This window comes from Gossypium hirsutum, chromosome A05 (genome assembly GCF_007990345.1).
Source record: "Gossypium hirsutum isolate 1008001.06 chromosome A05, Gossypium_hirsutum_v2.1, whole genome shotgun sequence".
NCBI lineage: Eukaryota > Viridiplantae > Streptophyta > Magnoliopsida > Malvales > Malvaceae > Gossypium > Gossypium hirsutum.
In genome coordinates this window covers 18,808,007-18,827,170 of record NC_053428.1, presented here as the reverse complement: position 1 = coordinate 18,827,170, position 19,164 = coordinate 18,808,007, and the positions used below count along the sequence as shown (strand labels likewise).

The window sequence follows — 19,164 nt, the reverse complement described above, 5'->3', positions numbered from 1 at the left end:
GACGGTGCCGTTATCGCTATATAACGGCCGCTATTTCGATAACGGACCGCTATTTAAATCCCTGCCTAATACTGATAGCCAAGACTGCGTCAACTTGTCTCCACGCTTATTTTCGTGCAGTGCTTCTGGTTTACCTGCTCCTTACGCTTCATAGCATATTATAGTAAGGATTAATTTAGTCGCTCCTTCCCAAAACCCAAATCTCATCTCAATGTAAATGAAAATTGAACGCTACATTTAGCATTAGCCTAGAAAGAAACAACCCAAAGATGGATAGTTTACATGTTAGTTTTGACTTTGTATTGTATAAATTTCTTTTATATATAAGAGCAAATAATTACGTCACCATAGGTAAGGGTTTACTAACAAAGTAATCCAATCTTATACCTCATGTCAATTAACGTGAAATTTTTATAAGTTTGTCATTAAATCAGCGGTGTGATTAATGTATTGTATAAATTTTAATGCATTTGAATATGTCTATTATGTTGAGATTATTATTTTAAGTTTTTGAGATTTTTTTTAATTATCTATGTATTTTTACTAGAGCATACATGTCTGGGATAAAGTTAGAACTTTTTAAGGGAGATTGGATTGAATTATAAATTTTTTGAGGGGTTAATGTGTAAATTTATTACGTATTAATTTATAATTTCATAATTTTTGAAAGACAAAATAGATTTTTTTTTTTAATTTGGGGGAGTGCAATTTCATTATGAGTTAACTTATAGTTTCATTATTTCTAAAGAGACTAAAAAAATTTTCCATTTTTGAGGCTGGCATCATCTTTAACATATGAACATGTTAAGTATTCATTAAGCCATATGATGTCATTTATTCTAGATATTAAATTAAATATTAAAGTCAAACTCATGCCAAATTGAAAAGAAAAAAACCTCAAGCAACAAAATAAACATTAAAGTTAAATTCAAATCCAAATAGTATATTAATGCTAAGACTAAATTACACTCAAAATCACTAAACTATTAGTAAGTTTACATTTTGGTCACTCAACTTCAAAAGATTACAAAATAGACATTGAGCTATTCGAAAATTTTCATTTAAATCACTAAACTATTCAAAAGTTTTTCATTTAAGTTACTAGACCATTAACATTTTTTTTTAAATTCAGCTCGTAAACTCCAAGCAACAATTTGATAATCGTTGTAGTGAATCAATATTCATCAACAAATACAAAAGCATACCTTAGATCCAAGTTAATATAACTATTTCATTAAAAAAAACTGAATTAAAAAAGAAAAAGAGAAAAAAAACTTTCAATTAGTGCAAACAATAAAAAAAAAACAAAAACTATACAACATTAATTTTAATAGCCCAATGACTTAATAACTATTTTCAAAATTTTTAAAATTGAATGGTGAAATTATAAACTTACTAATAATTTAAAAATTTTTAGTTTAATTTACCCTAATACTAATTATTTCTTTCCGCGTTATCTGCAAAAGTGGTTGAAAGACATTAGTAACTACATAAAAGGGACAAAGAATTTCAAAGAGGAAAGATGACGACAGAGTTGACCCTTTCACAAATTCGAGTGGTTAAACTGCTACCGAGCTACTTTAGCTTTCAGATTCATCTACTTCATGGTAGCAAATCAAAGTTAGATGCTGGCTTTTCCTTCAACTAGCAGTTTCACGTCTCATTGCAAAACAAAGTACGATGTCAGTATGAAGTATGAACCCCTGTTTTATTCAATATCTGACGATCTAGTCACGCTAGTGCCTTGGGGTCTTATAATCTAGCACATCAAATTTACACAGAAAACCGACATTCGTTGTTGTCAAGTTCAACGTCTATTACATATTTAATAACAACGGAGCTGGGTATTCTATATACACTGGTATTGGGGCAATGCTGTACTGAAAAATGTGCTGCTGCTGTCCTCCCAAATCGCCCTCTTGCTCTTGAAAACTCATCGAATTTAATACAAACTATTGAAAGGTTACATTCAAGAGAGTTGAAAGTTATGATTTACACAGTTGCCTCATTGGGGTAAGCAGCCTAGCAAAACGAAGAGGGACAAATGCCTTGACAAATGTCCCGTTTTCGGTATATTCCTGTAGAAGGGAAAAGACATATAAGAAAACAGCAGCGATATTAACTCTCTTTATAATGACTCGAAAATAGATTAGTTCAATATTTAGCTAATACTTACAGTTTTCTCCACCATTCCAACCTGATGTATGGTACTCAGAAGTTCCCCTTTGTCAAATGGGACTAAAGCTTCCACCGGAACCATGGAATCCTATTAAAAAAGAACATAACTCACTAGTAAAACACAGTCCAGATCCAGAATTTCACTGAATGAACCACTTTCATGTTTTAAAGATACTGAAATCGGAACATCAATTAAATACCTTTAGTTTTTCCTGCACAGCATTGCAGAATTCCAGCAAGCCCTCACCAGTCAAAGCAGATATACAAACAATATCTTCCCTTCTCTCTGCTTCTAACTTGATCTTTTCCGGATCAGTAACTTTATCGACCTGCCATACATAGTCCAGTTCATGTTGCAATAACAGAACTTTGGGAAAATGCACAGAATATGATACATACATGCATATATATATCACCAACATTATAGATAAGCTCCACTCCTATGACAATTAGGAATACAAGACTGTGTAACATAAGCAGTTTAATCCCTTTCTGATGCATGGTTCATAAACCAGGATACAGAATACTTAATACATGTTATAATCACTATGAATACTTTAGTGTGTGTCTAAAAGCAAAATCGGCCTGTAAAAGTAGATTATAAATTCTAAAAAAATTAAATTAAAAAGGAAGAATAAATCTATGCAAAAACAAATGGTATAAGCATGCTGAGGCAAGATAGACTGCAGGCACCATGTGCAATTAAGCAACAAAAAAAAAAAAATGCAAGGTTTCATGCAGATGTATTGAATATTGAGCATATATAAAGTTAGAAAAATCACAAGTACAATAAGCTGTGAGGAAAAGGGTCAAATTGTTCGTTATGCATGTTTCAATTCTTAGTATCTTAGAGATAGAGAATATCTCCATTACCTTGTTCCAGACCATTAATTTTGGAATTTCTGACACATCTAGCTCTGCTAGAACTTTTTCCACAGCATCTATCTGCTGCTCTGCTAGGGGATGGCTGAAATTGACAGGAAACATAGTTGAAATTTTGAGAAGAGGGAGAAAAACTAAAAATAGTAGAAAGCATTATACCTGATGTCCACCACATGCACTAAAAGAGAAGACTCAGATATCTCCTCTAATGTAGCTCTGAATGCAGCAACCTACATGAAACAACCATTAGGTGGAGCTGACATGATTATTTGGGCACCCTCTTTGAACTAATTAGGTATTAAGATTCAATAGAAACATCTTTCAATTTAACTAATTGCGCATGAAGTATTTCAAAATCAGAAGGCACCCTGTTTGACACATAATATGAAGAAGCCCCTCCTAACATAAACATCAAACAGTGAGAAGCATTACCAGGGTTGTTGGCAACTTTTGGATGAAACCAACAGTGTCAGTAAGAAGAAATTCACTTCCATTTTTCATCTGGAAAGTACACAACAGAAATAAGTATCCCTTGTTACCGGCAGAGATAATAGATAAAGCAGTAAAAACTCTTTTCAACACCAGATAACAATAAGCAACTTTAGTTCACGAAGAAAGTATCGGTACAAGTTTATAAAACCAACATTCAAAGATCTAAATCATGCTACATAACTTCTTCAATTCTCAATTCTTTTCTAGCAAAATGAAGTAGCTAGAAGCCCCTAGATTTGAGAACCAAAATGCACTCATAGTGAACAGAAGTGATTAGAAAAGCACAACATAGAAATGATATGTTTATAGATAGAGAAAACTTATAGCTACAGCTGGACAACTTTGTTTTAGTTTATATCTTCTCTGACTACCCAATTGCATAAAGAACAGGTTTGCTTGAAAGCAAGGTGTAACACTACGTTTCCAAACTTATAACTGACCTGAACCCTTCTTGTTGTTGGATCAAGGGTAGCAAACAGTCGGTCCTCTGAAAGAACATTAGCTCCAGTCAATTGATTTAAAAGTGTACTCTTGCCAGCATTTGTGTACCCAACCTATAATGCTTTCAAATGTATTATATGTTGGAGACATAAAAGGAACACAATAAAACTGTCCTTGTATTATTTTTAAAAAAAATCAGGTTAAGTGCTTACCAAAGATACTACAGGAACGGGAACAGAAAACCGGCGGTTTCTATATTGCTTTCGATGTTTTCTGACAGATTCAAGCTCTTTTTTAAGAACTCCAATCTAACAAAAGACATAAGTTAGGTCATGGAGGCTCCAATAGCCATAAATCCTATTCTATGTACAAGTTTTGAGTTCCTATAGCAGCATATATCTATCTATAAAATATTGGGAAACAGAAATTGTTGCTCACTTGAGTACGTAAGATACGTTTGTCCACTTCAATTTGTTTCTCACCCATACCCTTCACCTTGCCTCCAGCTTGACGCTCAAGGTGAGTCCACATTTTAGTAAGACGTGGCAATTGGTATTCCATTTGAGCCAATGCAACCTAGAAAGGCCCCATAGCTTGAGTAACAAATGTATAAATTATTCTTCTTTTGATTATCTTCAGTACAGAAAGGTTTTACCAAGGAGTACTTTTATTTAACTAACAATCTTAAACTTGCCTGTAAAGCTGCTTCATGCGTTGCAGCTCGCTGATTGAAGATATCCAGGATTAGAGCAGTCCGATCACAAACTCTAACATCCCCACCGAATGCCTTCTCCAAATTGCGCAATTGCCTGAAATTTAATTATAGAGCCAGATGAGATGCAGTGTTAAATAATGAAGGTTGCATATCAATTTCATAAGGTAAAAACAATTGACATCACCAATTACACTTTCCCCACCATTGAAAACACTAAAAGCTAGATTCTTATATAAAAGTTGAAACTAAGAAAATATTACAAACCTTACCCCGGTGAGAGTTCATCATCAAATATTACAGTCTCAACCTCAAAAGCACGAATTGCGCTCTTAATTTCTGCGACCTTTCCTGATCCTATATATGTCCTCGGGTTGGGAGAAGCTAACCTTCAAGGCCAAAAAATACAGTCAGACAATTTCAGCTTATAATATGAAAATGCAATTCGATTTAATAGATAAAAATCTTACTTTTGATAAGTTGAACCAACCACCATAAGCCCAGCGGTGTCGGCCAGCTGAGCCAGCTCCTTCAGCGACTCCTCGATGGCAAAAGAATCCGACGTCTCGCCTTTTCGCTCTACGCCCACTAAATAAGCTTTTTCTTCAAAAACCTTCAAAAAAATTTTAAATTTGCTTAGTAGCTAATTCCAAAAATTTCCCCAAAATTTGAACTGATAAAAATTAAAAAAAATTACCTCCCTCCCATTTCGTAGCTTGAATCTATCCTCAAAGCTTTCATCATCACTACCATCACCGTCATCTCTCTTCTTTCTAACTCTTACCGGTCTCGGTGTATCCTCTTCCACCGGTTCAGCGATGACGGATCCATTAACAAGTTCATCAACCACTTCATTTTCTTCCTCTGCCTCGATAGTCGGACTCTGCAGTGAAATATTATCTACTTCGTATCCTCGTTGAGCAACCATGGCAACGAAACTCCTATCATTGCCGTGAGTAGAAAAAGTGAGAGGGCCAACGGAGCGGTAAAGATTCAAATTCCATGAAAAATTGGAGTCGTAAATTAGAGGTGAAGGACGAGGAGAAATCAGAGAACAAAAACATAAGCTCATCATAAAATCCTATTGCTGGAATTTCAGTAACTTCTTCTCTCGAAACTGTTACTCCGGATTTAAAAATATTTTCATTTTATTATGTGGTTTATCGCGGTTCGTTAACGCCCTCGATTTTAGATATGTTTTGTTTGGACTTAGTGAGCTGAATTCTAGCCCAACCTAACTGAACTCTCTTCAGCCCATTTTTTTGAAAATATCCATCACTGTTGAGTATACGAGAAAAGCAATGTGATGATGGGGGATATTTAATCCATTGAAATTTAATTCGGTCGATTAATTATATAAAAAATATTCAATTAAGAAAAAAGATCATAGGAAAGTTTTGGTTGGATTAACGAAATTAAATGATATATTTGAATTAATAGAAATTTGATATTTAAATTTTTTTTTGTTATCCTAATTTTTATGGGGTTTTTCAATTTGTTTTAGACTTTTAATATATATTAATTTGATATGCAATAGTTCTTTAATGTCTATTAAAGTGAATGTTTATGATTTATGTCATGGATGCATTGTTGCTCTTCCTAATAATGTCGTCCTTAAGATTCAAATATTTCTTTTTAAGAGTACAATATATCTTATCATTACACTCAATCCTTATTGATATTATTTTATATAAAATATTTAAATAAAATAACTAAAAAATATTTTAGTATAACTATGATTCAATTGCTAAATAAATTTTCTATAAATATAATTTTAATATTAATTTTGATTTACATATGATAAAATCTACTTAAATGCATAGAATTAATCAAAATTATTTTGGTTAAGTTAATTTACTCATAAAAGTTTTAAAATTTTAGTTATTAATGGAATTAATGAATTGAAGACACATGTGTAACACCCATTTATAACATAGGTGTAGTAGGAATATACATATCATATGTAAACAGATAATAAGTGTCAAAAGTCTCATATTGCTTGCCTCAAGTGACATAGATAAGTACGCATGTACATTTTGTCATATTGATGCAGACTTGAAGGAACGTAGTAAGCATGGTACCATTATCAAACGCCATTGAATGTGAAACGTTTCAGCTCATTTCTGCTTGTTCTATCTGTTAAGTTCTTGAATGGTCACACTCACATATGCTAATCTAAGTTAATATAAACAGCTACCCGACGTTCAGGATTATATTAGCCTGACTGTTGATTGGTTCATATATATATGTTGTATTCGTGGACCATAGCTGTATATCTAGCTAATCAATTCGATACCCCCTTTTCGTATACCTGCAATCTGAATGGACTTGTGCTTCAAACATGTTCCTCATTTTCGCATCTTCCTTTGCATCCATACATATTGGCTAATATTATCACCCCATCCTTGATGTTTATACTCACCATAATTGATGTCTATCTACTTTTTGATTGGATGTTCATTTTTGGTTCAAGTGTGCACTTTGCAGTGGGTACCTCTGAATCATATGCAATGGTTTCTAAAACAATGATACACATTTTTTATGCTTTTTCCCCTGACAACTAATATGATTTCTCTCAGCTAAAATGCTCGATTTATGGTAATATTTTCCCCGTTCAAGTTTCAACGTATTTGGGTCAACTATCGAGGTACTTATAGCTAGGTACTTACAGCTATATGGAACCTAGCAAAGCTATAGTTTCCAGTTTCCATCTATTGTAACCTAAGGCAACATGTTGAGATTAAATTAGTGCCTTCTTGACGATGTCTGTTCCCAGCTACTTCCCAAGTTAAGATGAATGCGGTAATTTACTGGGTCAAGGCCATAAGCCATGCAACATATTTGTTGTTGTTTTTTTTTTTTTTTTAACTCCTGCAATATTTATGAAAGTAGTAAGTGTGGGCATTTCAGGTCCCCCCAAAAAGAACTACAGGGTTACGGAAGCAGAGGGCGACAACAGAAGGAGGCCAAAGGAACAAAGTTACAATCATTACTGAAAACATACAACAAACAGACCAGCCCAAAAGATCAACCCCCACACACCCAGAATCAATCTTATCAGCTCACAAAACCAAATTGAATTACCAGCCCTTTTGGCGGTTTGGGCCCCCCTCCCCCCCCCCTCTGTCTATCTCTATGACAGCATCAGATACCTTTTTTTTCGTGCATGTACTCGAAAGATTGTGGCTTTCATTGTCATTTCAACATCTCTATGCATGAATACAACAGCTAATATCAGGAAAAAAGTTAGATATTCCAATACGGTTTACACTTTACAGACTCACAAGCAAACAATCTTAAAACTGGGAGTGTGCAAAAGACAGCTCACCTTTTCTCCTCCTTTTGCAGATTACAGCAGCAACGCTACACACAGCAGAATTTAACATATTGGTAGAGCTCACCTTGTGTGAACGAGCGAGCGAGAGAGAGAGAGAGAGAGAGAGTTTACACAGTTTTTGAGCTCAAACTACTTTTGAGTCTCCCAAAGAAATGTAAATGCAGGCATTAAAGCTGAAGGATTGATGCTTTTGCTTGTTTTATAGTCAGGGAAGAAGTCGGGGACCATCTTTCCCTGACGTCTTATTCATTTCTTCTCAGCCAATTAGCTTTGCCTTTTTGAAGAACTAGCAGAGGCCTATGAATCTATAGGTCTAATAGCTTTTGGTGCTTAGTATATTAGTCTATTAGACCTATTCTTTTTCTTTTCCCCCAGAGAAGTAAGATAAAAAGTCATTGTTTTCCTCTAAAGCCTTATTAACATTTGTTGCTACTATGAACAAAGGTACATTTGCAGTTTTCCACATTCAGATGGATGCTTTGTTACTTACTTTCCCTTCCATTTTTTATGCTTATTAAAGACAGGTTACTTCCATTATCTTTTTGGTTTTATTGTTAGTTCCTTAAAGTTAATCTATCCCAATCAGGTCTTCAGTTACTTACAAATGGCTCCTTAGTTTTTTTTTATTTTTATTTTATTTCTTTGTCTTGTTTTCAGTAATACCATTCCTTTACTTCATTCCATCCATGCTTTTAACACATCACTTGGCTACATTATTTTTTACTGCATTTCCCCTCCCTTTCTCCTGGTTCCCATCAGCTTAGTTTTGAAGGGTTTTCTTTTCAAGGTTAAGTCTTGCTTACGGCTAGTGATCTTATTTGATCGCATGATTTGTGGCTTTAGATCTCGGCTGCATTGGGCGCAAAAGTCAGCTCAGATTTTCCATTTCAATTTTGTCAGCCATTAATTCAGGTGGCCCTGTGTTTAATGCCCGGCAGCTTTCATATTTGTTTTTTGTCATCTGTTGATGAATACATCCACCTTGTTTCAAGCAGAGTCTTATCTAATTCCTAACTCGCTTTTAATGCTTTTCACGTGGAATGGTAATTTGCCTCTGCATTTACTTTCCGTATGTATGTGTATGGCTCAATAATTCTAGTTGACTCACTGTTCTTCCAGATTCTTGCTATATAATTTCTTCTCCTCGCATTTGAAGGTCAATTAGCAACTTTCAAAACCTTTAGCTTCCATTTCTGTCACTAATTCACTATGGTTTCGCGAGATTCACCTCCAAATCCAACTTCCAGTATGCTGCACCATTTTATCGTCTCGGATCCTATTAATAGCCGAAACCAATTCGGAGGTCAACCTTTTGATGCCTATGGCTCTACTTTGAGAGGGAACCACAATACATTTCCCCAGTCCCTCGGTTTATTGCCTACCATTCATTCTCTCGGGGAAAGAATGTCTAGATCGATGGATCTCCTTCCATCTCCCATTGTCACTGATGAATCAGATATTAGCCAGACCAGACACTTGATGGACCTTCTTGGAGCAGCTAACGAGACCAACCACCAAACCCAAAGGTTGTCACTATCTCTCGGTTCTCACGTGCTTGATCCTTCCTTAAATTCTGGTATTGCAAGTCCTAGTTACTTGCTTTCCAGGGCTGAAGATAGAGAAGTTTGTAGTCCAGGCGTGGGAAACTTAAGGGATGACTACAATTTCACAGTTAACACATTTGCTTCACCTTCAACCTCACTGCACCGATCCCTATTGACTACGTATGGAGCAGCAGAATCATTTGCCACTGCTATAGTTAATTCGAGGTATCTAAAGCCAACTGAGTCCCTCCTACATGAACTTGTCAATATTGGTGGCAAAAACGTCGACGAAAATTTCTTTGGGAAGTTATATCTAGGAGACAGAGGAGGAAATGCAAGACTTTCCTCTGAACTAAAAGCAGAATTCTGCAGTAATGAGATGCTATTGCCCGAAAACGAGCTCCGAATTAGGCTTGCAAAGCTGATTGGATTACTGGAGGAGGTTAGCATGATCCTGTTGGATGTTCTGTCGTGTTTACTCGTGTTTTAACTAAAAAATTACTTGAATTTTACTTCACGAATTCGTTACTATTTCATCCCCAGGTTGAGCTCAGATATGAGAAATACTACCAGCAAATGGAAGAAGTGGTTTCATCATTCGAGTCGCTAGCTGGTTTAGGAGCAGCAAAGTCGTACACTGCTTTGGCACTCCAAGCAATTTCCAGGCATTTTGGAAATCTAAGGGATGCCATAATATCTCATATTAATGTTATCAGAAGAAAGTTTTCGCACGATTTACCGAGAATCAACCGGGGATTGTCGCAGCTTAGCCTGTTCGATAGAGATTCTAGGCAGAACCGACAGTACCTTCAACAACAACTTGGAATGATCCCAAGGCAAAGGCAAGCTTGGAGGCCTATTAGAGGATTGCCAGAAACCTCCGTAGCCATCCTTCGTACCTGGCTTTTCGAACACTTCCTTCACCCGTAAGTGCATATTTTGAGTTCAACCACTTTCTGCATTTGAGTCGATGTAACACAAAATTCTTACCATTTTGTTGCATGCTTCTTAACAGCTATCCAACAGATTCGGAGAAGATAATGTTAGCATCACAGACAGGCCTGACCAAGAATCAAGTATGATCCCTTCTATCCATTTGCATCTGCTCGATTGATGATTTGTTTCTTTTTAATCCCAATATTTTGGTGCTTGTTCTCATTGTCAAAATTCAGATATCAAACTGGTTTATAAATGCTCGAGTTCGATTGTGGAAGCCTATGATAGAAGAAATGTACAAAGAGGAGTTTGAAGACTCTCCTCAAGATTCTGATCCATCGTTTGCTAGCAGTTCCATGGGCAGGGAGGGGATCACTGATCAAGCTGAGGATTGAAGGGATAGCAAAAATCACTTTTAAATAGATTGATTCTGTAACCAAGATTCTTAGGCTAAATCAGATGGTTGACAAATGACCTTTCAGCATTTGATATGAAACTAATTAGACTCCAAATACATCTTTTGAAGCTTAATGCTGGAACTGTGGAGTTTACCTCTCTTATATATTTTTTCTCATGGCATGATATGGAATTCAAAGTTTTGGGGGCAGTTAAATTTCGTGCTTCTTGTGAAACAAAACTCAAGTTTTACTGCAAGAAGAAATGATAGAAATGAAAGACGGAAATGTATTTTATACTATTTAACGGTTTAACTTAATCATACCATGTGGCAACTTGTAGAACAGAAAACAATAATTCAATTTATGATAACTTTCATCTTAGGTTTAATGTCGATATTCTTAACAAAAATTAGCTTCAATGGATTAGAATAAATTAAAAAATCTTTAAAATTATAATCATGAAAAATATCTTTATTACTTTTAACTTCATTAATTCTGTATCGAAATATATTCAAATCATACATTAACTCTTTTTATCCAAATAAATCCATTCTACCAATACTTTTTATCTTAAAACCTTATTTTTTTTTATTTCACTCCACACCTTAGGGTTCATTACCATAATCTATCAAAATATATTATATAACTTAATTATTTAAACTGATATGATTTATCCGAATTTAAAATATTTGTAACGCTCAACTCCATATCTAATCCTTAGGTTATAGCAAATTTACCCAATTAACGGAAAACAATATCATCCACAAGCGCTATTTGATAATGGAAATATTTGATTAAAAAACATCATGATGACTTTTTCTTTTTGATGGTTATTAGCTGATAATAATTTAACACAATTTCATAAGCATAAGGAATTTAAAATTATGATTTTTTTTATTTAGATGTAAAAAATAAAAACGATAATATAATTTAATTAAAATATAAAAATATTTTATTAATTAATTGATAATCGAATACACTAATTATATCATACATTTAAATAATAATACAGATTTATTTGATTGTTGTGATTGAGAAACAAATCTAAAAGATAAAAGACTGCTTGAACGTATGGTAAAATTGTATTTTTATTCATTTCAAAACTAATAATTTAGTTTAAATAATCTTTTTATTTTAATTCTCTGAAAATTCATAATTTAAAATAAATCCTAACACAATTTCTAACTAGGTCTAAAAAGTACCATTAAAAGATTAGTTTTCTTTTTTCAAAGCAAGAAATCCAACTCATTTTGGGCATCAATTTAAACAAACAGAATTAAATATGATTAATTAAACTGAATATATGATTGATTATAACTTTTTCTTTGTAAAATAAAAGAATTGTCGACCCAAAAAAGAAAACAAAAGTACAAATTGTAACGGAAGGAACCTTACCGAATCCTATACCCACTTTCCCCAGGTCCTCGTGATTGACACGAATTACCTCCAAATAGTAATGTTTAATCGGTTAATTAACTCGAAATAATATTAATTGAATTAATTAATTTTTTAAAATTTTTAACGTTTAACAGAACTGAAAATTATATGTTTTTAATTTTTGGTTAAAATAAGTATAAAATTAAATGAATTAACCGAATTAATCAAATTAACCGAATTACTCAAATTATCTAGATTAATTAAATTAACCGAATTAATTGAATTAACCGAATTATTTGTATAAAATTATATTATTTTTATTTTTATTTTTATTTATTAAATTATTTGTAATTTTTATGATTGGGTTGGGTTGGGTACTTAGGTTAATATATATTAGATTGGATATTTTGGTTTATGTTGAATTGAGTTTCAGTAAATAGTAGGTTATTTATATATTATAATTTTATTTATTAATTTTTTCGGCTAAACCAAAAAATTTAGCTAATCGACCGATTTCAAATCGAATTAACCATTAATCGAAAACTCAAAAAATTTTTAACCTACCTCAACCGAATTAATTCAGTTAACAGACTAATTAACCGAATTCGGTTGATTAACCAAATTTTTTCAGTTTTACTTTAATTTTACACACCCTACCTCCAAACGCAAATTAATAATGCCACGCGGGAAGATCACAATGATTCGTATATAAGTGTGTCCAATAATCTAGAGCAATAAATTGTTCATCGTCTGAATCAGTAACATTTTTCTACCAAAATTTCCACCAATCATAATCCACATTTATTTCTCCTCCAAATATTAAAAAAAAAATCAGTACCGTATTTTAGTACAGATTTTTGCCCTTCTCAAAGTATATAAAATTGAACAGACGGCACCGTCTTCGTCTCTCTTTTTTTTTCCTCGCTCTCTCACACGGAAGCCATGACTAGCTCCTCCGCTCATTCACGCAAGGTTTGTATGTCTCTTTGTTTTTCCGGTTTAATTTCGTTATTTATTTGTCCACAAATTTGGGTTGCGTCTGTCGGATTACTTCTCCTTATTTGTTTTTTTATATTTGTTGATTTTTGTGACTATATATTTTTGGAGATGCTTTTTGCGTAGGCTTTAAGCAAGATCGCATGTAATAGACTCCAGAAAGAGTTAGTGGAGTGGCAAGTTAATCCACCTGCCGGATTTAAGCACAAAGTAACTGATAATCTCCAAAGGTTTCGTTCACTCTTTCAATTAATCTCTTTTCTTTTTTTAATCGGGGATTAATTTGGGAATTTAGTCCCTAATTTGTTGTGTCTTTTTGTGGAAAGATGGATAATCGAAGTCAACGGAGCCCCTGGAACGATTTATGCGAATGAAACTTATCAGCTTCAAGTTGATTTTCCTGAGCATTACCCTATGGAGGCACCCCAGGTTTCATCCTTTCTCTTTGCTTTCCCTTTTTGTTTTGTCGCGTAAAGTGTGAAATTGGAAAGATAAAGTGACACTGACAATTGAATTTGAACGGCATCATTTATTTGACTTCACGATTGCTGTTGTGTTTTATGATGATTATGATATTCTTTTGTTGATTGATCAGGTGATTTTCATCCCTCCGGCTCCTCTACATCCTCACATTTATAGCAATGGACATATTTGTTTAGGTATGTTTATAAATCCATCACTAGACTCGTGATTTGTATAGTTATATTGTTGTATCCCTTATTGCTAACCGCACTTAAGTTTTAAACAGCTAGTCTTTCTAATCTTGCATTCTTGCTGCTTGAAATTGGTATGATGTTACCAGTTGACTGGTAATGATGTTTTTGGGAAATTTGCTAGTAATCATAAATGCAGTGCTTCTTGACATATTGCTTTGAGTTTCCTGTCACCGTCTGTCACCCTCTTAGGATCTCATCTTTATGAACCGACAATAGATTTTTGTTTTCTGGTAATAGATTTGAAGAACTGGCATATTGGATGATTGGAAGGTCCTCTAATGTGTCAATGAAATAGCATACGGCCATTGCTTTCATTGGATGTCAAAATAATTAAATGATGGATTTGTCTACCTTATCATTATTATTTGTTAATTGTAGTTCTTTAGCAAATTAGTTATACTTTGGATCTTTACACTCCTGCTGTGCTGTTGTCATTTTTATCGTTCATTTTTCTACTCAATATGTGATTCTATTAAGATTTGATCAAAATCATTGCATGGATTTTTGGTGCTGAAGACTTTCTGAGTCAACATCACTAAATATTATAGCCCTGCAGAATGATGTGATAATCTCACTCATTTTTTTCATTCCGAGGTGACTAGCTAGAGAAATTATAATTTTTTCTGTTTGTCCTATACTTGGAGACATATAGTCTTAGTACATTACTGGTTAAGGGAGATGTGTCATATAGATTGTTTGTCCACATGATGGAAATATTAGTAGAAATTAAAATGTGTCTTAAGAGAGATTTGGCATAATTTTCTTTCATAGCGTCAAATTATTGGTAAGATTCTTGTTTTGAGTAATTCACTTAGTCTTGGTGGAATGTTGACCGACTAATGTTGTATCACAAGCGAGTAAATTTTGGTTCATTTAAATGTTTGTCTTTATCGTCTGTGGGCTCTAGTTGTGATCTTCAAGGCGTTGATGATTTTTGTAAGTCTCATGTCCATGTTTGACATTTTTGTCCTAACTCTTCTTTGTATAGATGTTTTGCTTAATTGTAAGCCTTCTTGGCGTTAAAGAATCTGTTATGGGTTCTGTTTCGTTCATGGATTAGTATTTTATTTTCAATTTTTTCCTTGGTGTTTGTGCTCCAGTGTGTGTGTGTTTTCATTTTAGTCAAGCTTCTGCTGCTCTAATGTTATTTTTTTTCGTGGTTAGCCTTAGAGAATAGCATGATCCACATAACACTATATGGGAAATGCATGTGATATAATGATAATGAAACGTTATTGTGCTATCTCATGTATGCATTTAGAACGAAATAGGCTGCAGGGGGAAAAAAGCATTGCAACTTGCAAGAGTTAATAAAGGAACAATTTGGTACACCGAGTTTAAAGATAATGTATAAAAACAGTAAAGGTTACCAGGCCGTTAACATCTGTTTTTGTAGCTTACTTTTTCCTACATATGTTGTAAATCGTGTAGCTGACCAACACTAAAATCATATGTTGTAGATATTCTGTATGATAGCTGGTCCCCGGCTATGACTGTCAGTTCCATTTGTATCAGCATCCTCTCCATGTTATCAAGCGCAACTTTGAAGGTTTGTTGAAACTCTTATTGTATTGGCCATTTGTTTTTGTTCTTCTAGATTTTGTCTTATAAAGTGAAAGCTGAACTACTGAATTCACTTTGTCATAATGCAGCAACGGCCAACTGATAATGATCGATACGTTAAGAACTGTCGGAATGGGAGATCTCCCAAGGAGACGAGATGGTGGTTCCATGATGATAAAGTGTAATATTTTAGAACTGTTATCTATCTCTTATAACTGCGAGGGTTTCATCAGGAGAGATGGGAAAAGGATGGCCCTCCCTAAATGCTGTGGTAACCTTCTAAATTTGCCTTTGTTGCTGTGTATGAAATTGTGAATCAAACATAGATTTAATTTGAATGTGGCTGCCTCCTTCAAGCAGCGGAGTAGGAAATCCAATATAAACCTGTTTCCTAATCATGTTAGGACACCCATTTGTCAAATCATGGTAGGGTGCATGGGAGGACCGTCAACGTAATAACGTCATTGCATGTTGATGATGAAGTAATTGAATGTACGGCTAACTCATGCTGTTGATAATATCTATGGAGAGTTAAAGCCTGCAGCATAACTGCATGAAACTCGATTTTGTGTTAAATCTATATGTCTGTCTCTACTATCTCTATACTATTATTAAGTCTAAATTATTAGTAATTTGATTAAGTTGGTGTCATGAGTTTTTAACATGTTAAGTCATCAAAAGTCTATTTCTTTTTACAAAGCAAGAATGTTATTTTAGAGTATTTATATATATATTTTCATATTTTGATAAATTTAGAAAAAAAATATGCACAAAATAATGCTATTTGAACTCAAAACATCATGATCTCAACTATTTTAATTTTATCATTTCAATCAAAATCACATTTTAATTTTTATTTAAGTGTTTTTATTAATTTAAGTTGAACTCTGATGGGGGCATATTTTGTGGCTATTTAAAATGTAATATGCCGCAATTAAATAGTAACTGATTGTGCTCCCGTATCCTTTAATCCGGTTTAAATATTAGTTCGTATTGTATGCCTCCTTGGCTGAAAGCTGTCCCGTAAAAAATCTAGTGCCCAGTTTGTTCCTACTTGATACCTTGCGGTTAGGGGATGAATAATTTTTTAGCTCACATCGTGGTCCTAACTTTAATCTACAAAATGTAATGAAAGAAATAAGAATTTAACATTCATATCCAACTGACGGGAAGTGATCGGCTCCTATAATATTTTCTTTAGGTAAAGAAAAATGAAATCATTAGAACCCAGTATTATCTATTCATTAAATTCGTTAATTTTTATTTTTAAAATTTTTATATAACATTTTATATTTTTTAATAATTTAAATATTCATATTTATAAAAAATTAAAAACTAATTATAATTTATATAAAAATAGATTTTAACTTCATCTAGATAATTATGATTATTCAACTTGCAAAATATAAAATATATTTAAATAATAATATAATTTAAATTAGATCAATTAATGGGTCGGGCTTGTATAAAGTGGGAAGGTTTGGATAAAAAAAATAGGCTTGGACAAAAAATGGCCTACTTAGAAAATGAGTTGGGGTTTGGATAAATTTTTTTTTCAAGCCCAGCTCGAATTTGTAAAAAAAAAAAGATATTTTGTTGTTTCCTCATTATTTTCCTGTCATTTTACTATTATGTTACTACTATGTTGTTGTTATTGTTTGAATATTGTATAACTCTTATTTTATTGTTAATTTTGTTACTATTTTAGAGGCATTTACTTGTTAAGTTGCACTTTTCTTAATGCTATTTAAGTATAAAGTCTTTTTTTTTTCAATTTGTTGGAAAACATTTATTTTAATATTTTTAATATTTTGCTTTATTATATTTTTTATATAAAAAAATAGAAAAACTAATACGAGCCCGGGTTTAGCATCTATAATCCAAGCTGAGCAGGGCAGAATATCAGGCTGGGCCTAGGCTTAGATTTTGTTAAAGCCCAGCCCATGGACACGTGTAACCTAAATACAATAAAATTAAATAAAAATTAAACCGAGTAGTATGGTTGAAATCAGTTTCGAGACTTTGAATTTCCTTACTCAGCCATAGATAACGGGCCAGTGATGGACAAATTAATTACAAATTAGAAGGTCTCAGTTGGGCTTAGATCTTATTCTCTAAAGTTCAGGCCCTGTAGGACGCTGGAGTTGGGTTTGGACCTAGTTCTCAAAAGGTCAAGCCCTGCCCATCCGATCTTAGTCTTTATGTATTATTTGTACGGTTCCGATGAAAAACGTCGGAGTGATGCTGCCGCCTTCAACCGCCGTTTTCATCCTGCTTTATCTTCTCTAGTCTCTACTCGGTGTCGCCTTCAATCCTTTAACCCTAAACTTAGCCTCTCAAATTTAATCAGAATTCACCTAGTTGTTTGGCACAAATATTTTTCCCATGACTTTTGTTTGTGGAAGTAAACCAATGATATATGAGTGGTATCCAGGTGTTTGGCATCGGTGATCTGTGTGCTTCATGGTCCCTGTTAGCATTGGGTCCGCTCAATATTTCTGTCAATTATTTGGATAGTAACTAGCTCTGTTTCGTTTTCTGGTATTTGTGAGTGTGCAACATTCTGAAAGAAAAGAAGGCAGATGGTTTTATGCTATTATTGACAGTGACACCAAATGGCTCTATGGCCGTGAAAAGACTAATTATTGACAAGCTCCGGTTTTGCAAAGCCTGTTTGATTTAACAACCAAAGCAGTCATTCTTTCATTGATTTTGTACCCTGTGTGTATCTTGGGTAGTTTGACCTACAAACTTGAACCCTATGTGTGGAGATTGTCCCAGTTGCTCGCCAATCACCACCACATGGTGTAATATTACTTCTCCATTCCACCATTGTGCGACATTTGAAGGTCCGGTTCAGGCTATACAATTGAAGTACGTATGTATGATAGAGGATTGAATAAGCATATGCCAAACCATTTTTTAATCCAACATTTTTGGATGAAGTTTGTGCTAAATCTATTAACTCAGCGTCTCCTTGATTCACTTTGTGGATATTTCTTTAAACAGTCCTTGCTTTAGTGATGAAGAAAACATGATGTGCATTGCAGGCAGTAACTACTTAAATTGGTGGCTGAACTAAAAGTAACTCAACGGAAAAAGAAAACGATATATTCACTCGCCTTAAGAAAATTTGCAAACAGAGTTGAGGCAGAGTATCCAAATTAGTGCCAATCATACTGAGAGCCATTACGGCTCATAACTTTCTTGATTGAACAGGTAAAAATTCCAGTGCTAGACCATTTAATATTCTTTTTCACACTTTTAAATCTATCTGCAGTCCACTTTATCCTATTTCTTTTGTGTTTTTGTCTCTGTGGAGGGTAAAAACCAAAGTGATAGTCATTTTAAAAGTCACATTATTCGCCTACTGATTATGATAGGGAAGGATTCATCGCACGTTTCTATTATGTCATGTCTTACGAATTTTACTACTTCATAAAAGCTTCTTTTTTTTTAATTTCTGATTTGACGTTGCCAATCCTGTCTGTGCTTGCAAGTGTGCCCTGTGAACGCGACAAAAGCTTGGGTCGGAATCAAGTGAATCCTGCTAGTAGAGGGAAAAAATGGGAGAATCCAAAACAAAGATACA

The 19,164-nt window shown here is 33.8% G+C and overlaps 3 protein-coding genes across 4 annotated transcripts; 2 read left to right on the top strand and 1 right to left on the bottom strand.

Moving 5' to 3' along the window:
* Positions 1-1,689: 1,689 nt before the first annotated feature.
* Positions 1,690-5,975, bottom strand: LOC107957950 (GTPase HflX). The gene is made up of 13 exons (XM_016893581.2): positions 5,403-5,975; positions 5,176-5,318; positions 4,978-5,094; positions 4,688-4,802; positions 4,432-4,569; positions 4,206-4,301; positions 3,993-4,106; positions 3,493-3,561; positions 3,220-3,290; positions 3,052-3,145; positions 2,379-2,507; positions 2,177-2,266; positions 1,690-2,078 (listed from the first exon to the last, which is right to left on the bottom strand). Exons 1-13 carry the CDS (start codon positions 5,778-5,780, stop codon positions 1,986-1,988), a joined length of 1,647 nt encoding a protein of 548 aa, XP_016749070.1. The 5' UTR covers positions 5,781-5,975; the 3' UTR covers positions 1,690-1,985.
* A 1,997-nt stretch (positions 5,976-7,972) lies between these two features.
* LOC107957951 (BEL1-like homeodomain protein 11) lies at positions 7,973-11,082 on the top strand. 2 transcript variants are annotated; one of them, XM_041113798.1, is made up of 5 exons: positions 7,973-9,085; positions 9,162-10,028; positions 10,130-10,512; positions 10,602-10,662; positions 10,759-11,082. In XM_041113798.1, exons 2-5 carry the CDS (start codon positions 9,252-9,254, stop codon positions 10,915-10,917), a joined length of 1,380 nt encoding a protein of 459 aa, XP_040969732.1. In that variant the 5' UTR covers positions 7,973-9,085; positions 9,162-9,251; the 3' UTR covers positions 10,918-11,082. The 2 variants fall into 2 exon arrangements, with proteins under 2 accessions (XP_040969732.1, XP_040969731.1); XM_041113797.1 differs by having other exon boundaries at positions 7,973-10,028.
* Positions 11,083-13,038: 1,956 nt separating this feature from the next.
* LOC107957952 (probable ubiquitin-conjugating enzyme E2 18) lies at positions 13,039-15,967 on the top strand. The gene is made up of 6 exons (XM_016893583.2): positions 13,039-13,269; positions 13,420-13,523; positions 13,620-13,722; positions 13,889-13,952; positions 15,470-15,558; positions 15,662-15,967. The coding sequence occupies exons 1-6, from the start codon at positions 13,240-13,242 to the stop codon at positions 15,755-15,757; spliced, it is 486 nt and encodes a 161-aa protein (XP_016749072.1). The 5' UTR covers positions 13,039-13,239; the 3' UTR covers positions 15,758-15,967.
* The last annotated feature ends 3,197 nt before the right edge of the window (positions 15,968-19,164 follow it).

What these genes read in the sequence shown, in the direction of transcription:
- LOC107957950 (XM_016893581.2), bottom strand. Translation starts at nt 5,780, where the DNA reads ATGATGAGCTTATGTTTTTGTTCTCTGATTTCTCCTCGTCCTTCACCT. An exon ending in AGCTACGAAATGGGAGGGAG is followed by an intron (nt 5,319 to 5,402) that starts GTAATTTTTTTT and finishes ATTTTTTTGAAG; the next exon opens with GTTTTTGAAGAAAAAGCTTA. An exon ending in CGCATGAAGCAGCTTTACAG is followed by an intron (nt 4,570 to 4,687) that starts GCAAGTTTAAGA and finishes GGGCCTTTCTAG; the next exon opens with GTTGCATTGGCTCAAATGGA.
- LOC107957951 (XM_041113798.1), top strand. Translation starts at nt 9,252, where the DNA reads ATGGTTTCGCGAGATTCACCTCCAAATCCAACTTCCAGTATGCTGCAC. An exon ending in TTCGAACACTTCCTTCACCC is followed by an intron (nt 10,513 to 10,601) that starts GTAAGTGCATAT and finishes GCTTCTTAACAG; the next exon opens with CTATCCAACAGATTCGGAGA. An exon ending in CAGGCCTGACCAAGAATCAA is followed by an intron (nt 10,663 to 10,758) that starts GTATGATCCCTT and finishes GTCAAAATTCAG; the next exon opens with ATATCAAACTGGTTTATAAA.
- LOC107957952 (XM_016893583.2), top strand. Translation starts at nt 13,240, where the DNA reads ATGACTAGCTCCTCCGCTCATTCACGCAAG. An exon ending in ACCCTATGGAGGCACCCCAG is followed by an intron (nt 13,723 to 13,888) that starts GTTTCATCCTTT and finishes TTGATTGATCAG; the next exon opens with GTGATTTTCATCCCTCCGGC. An exon ending in CAATGGACATATTTGTTTAG is followed by an intron (nt 13,953 to 15,469) that starts GTATGTTTATAA and finishes CATATGTTGTAG; the next exon opens with ATATTCTGTATGATAGCTGG.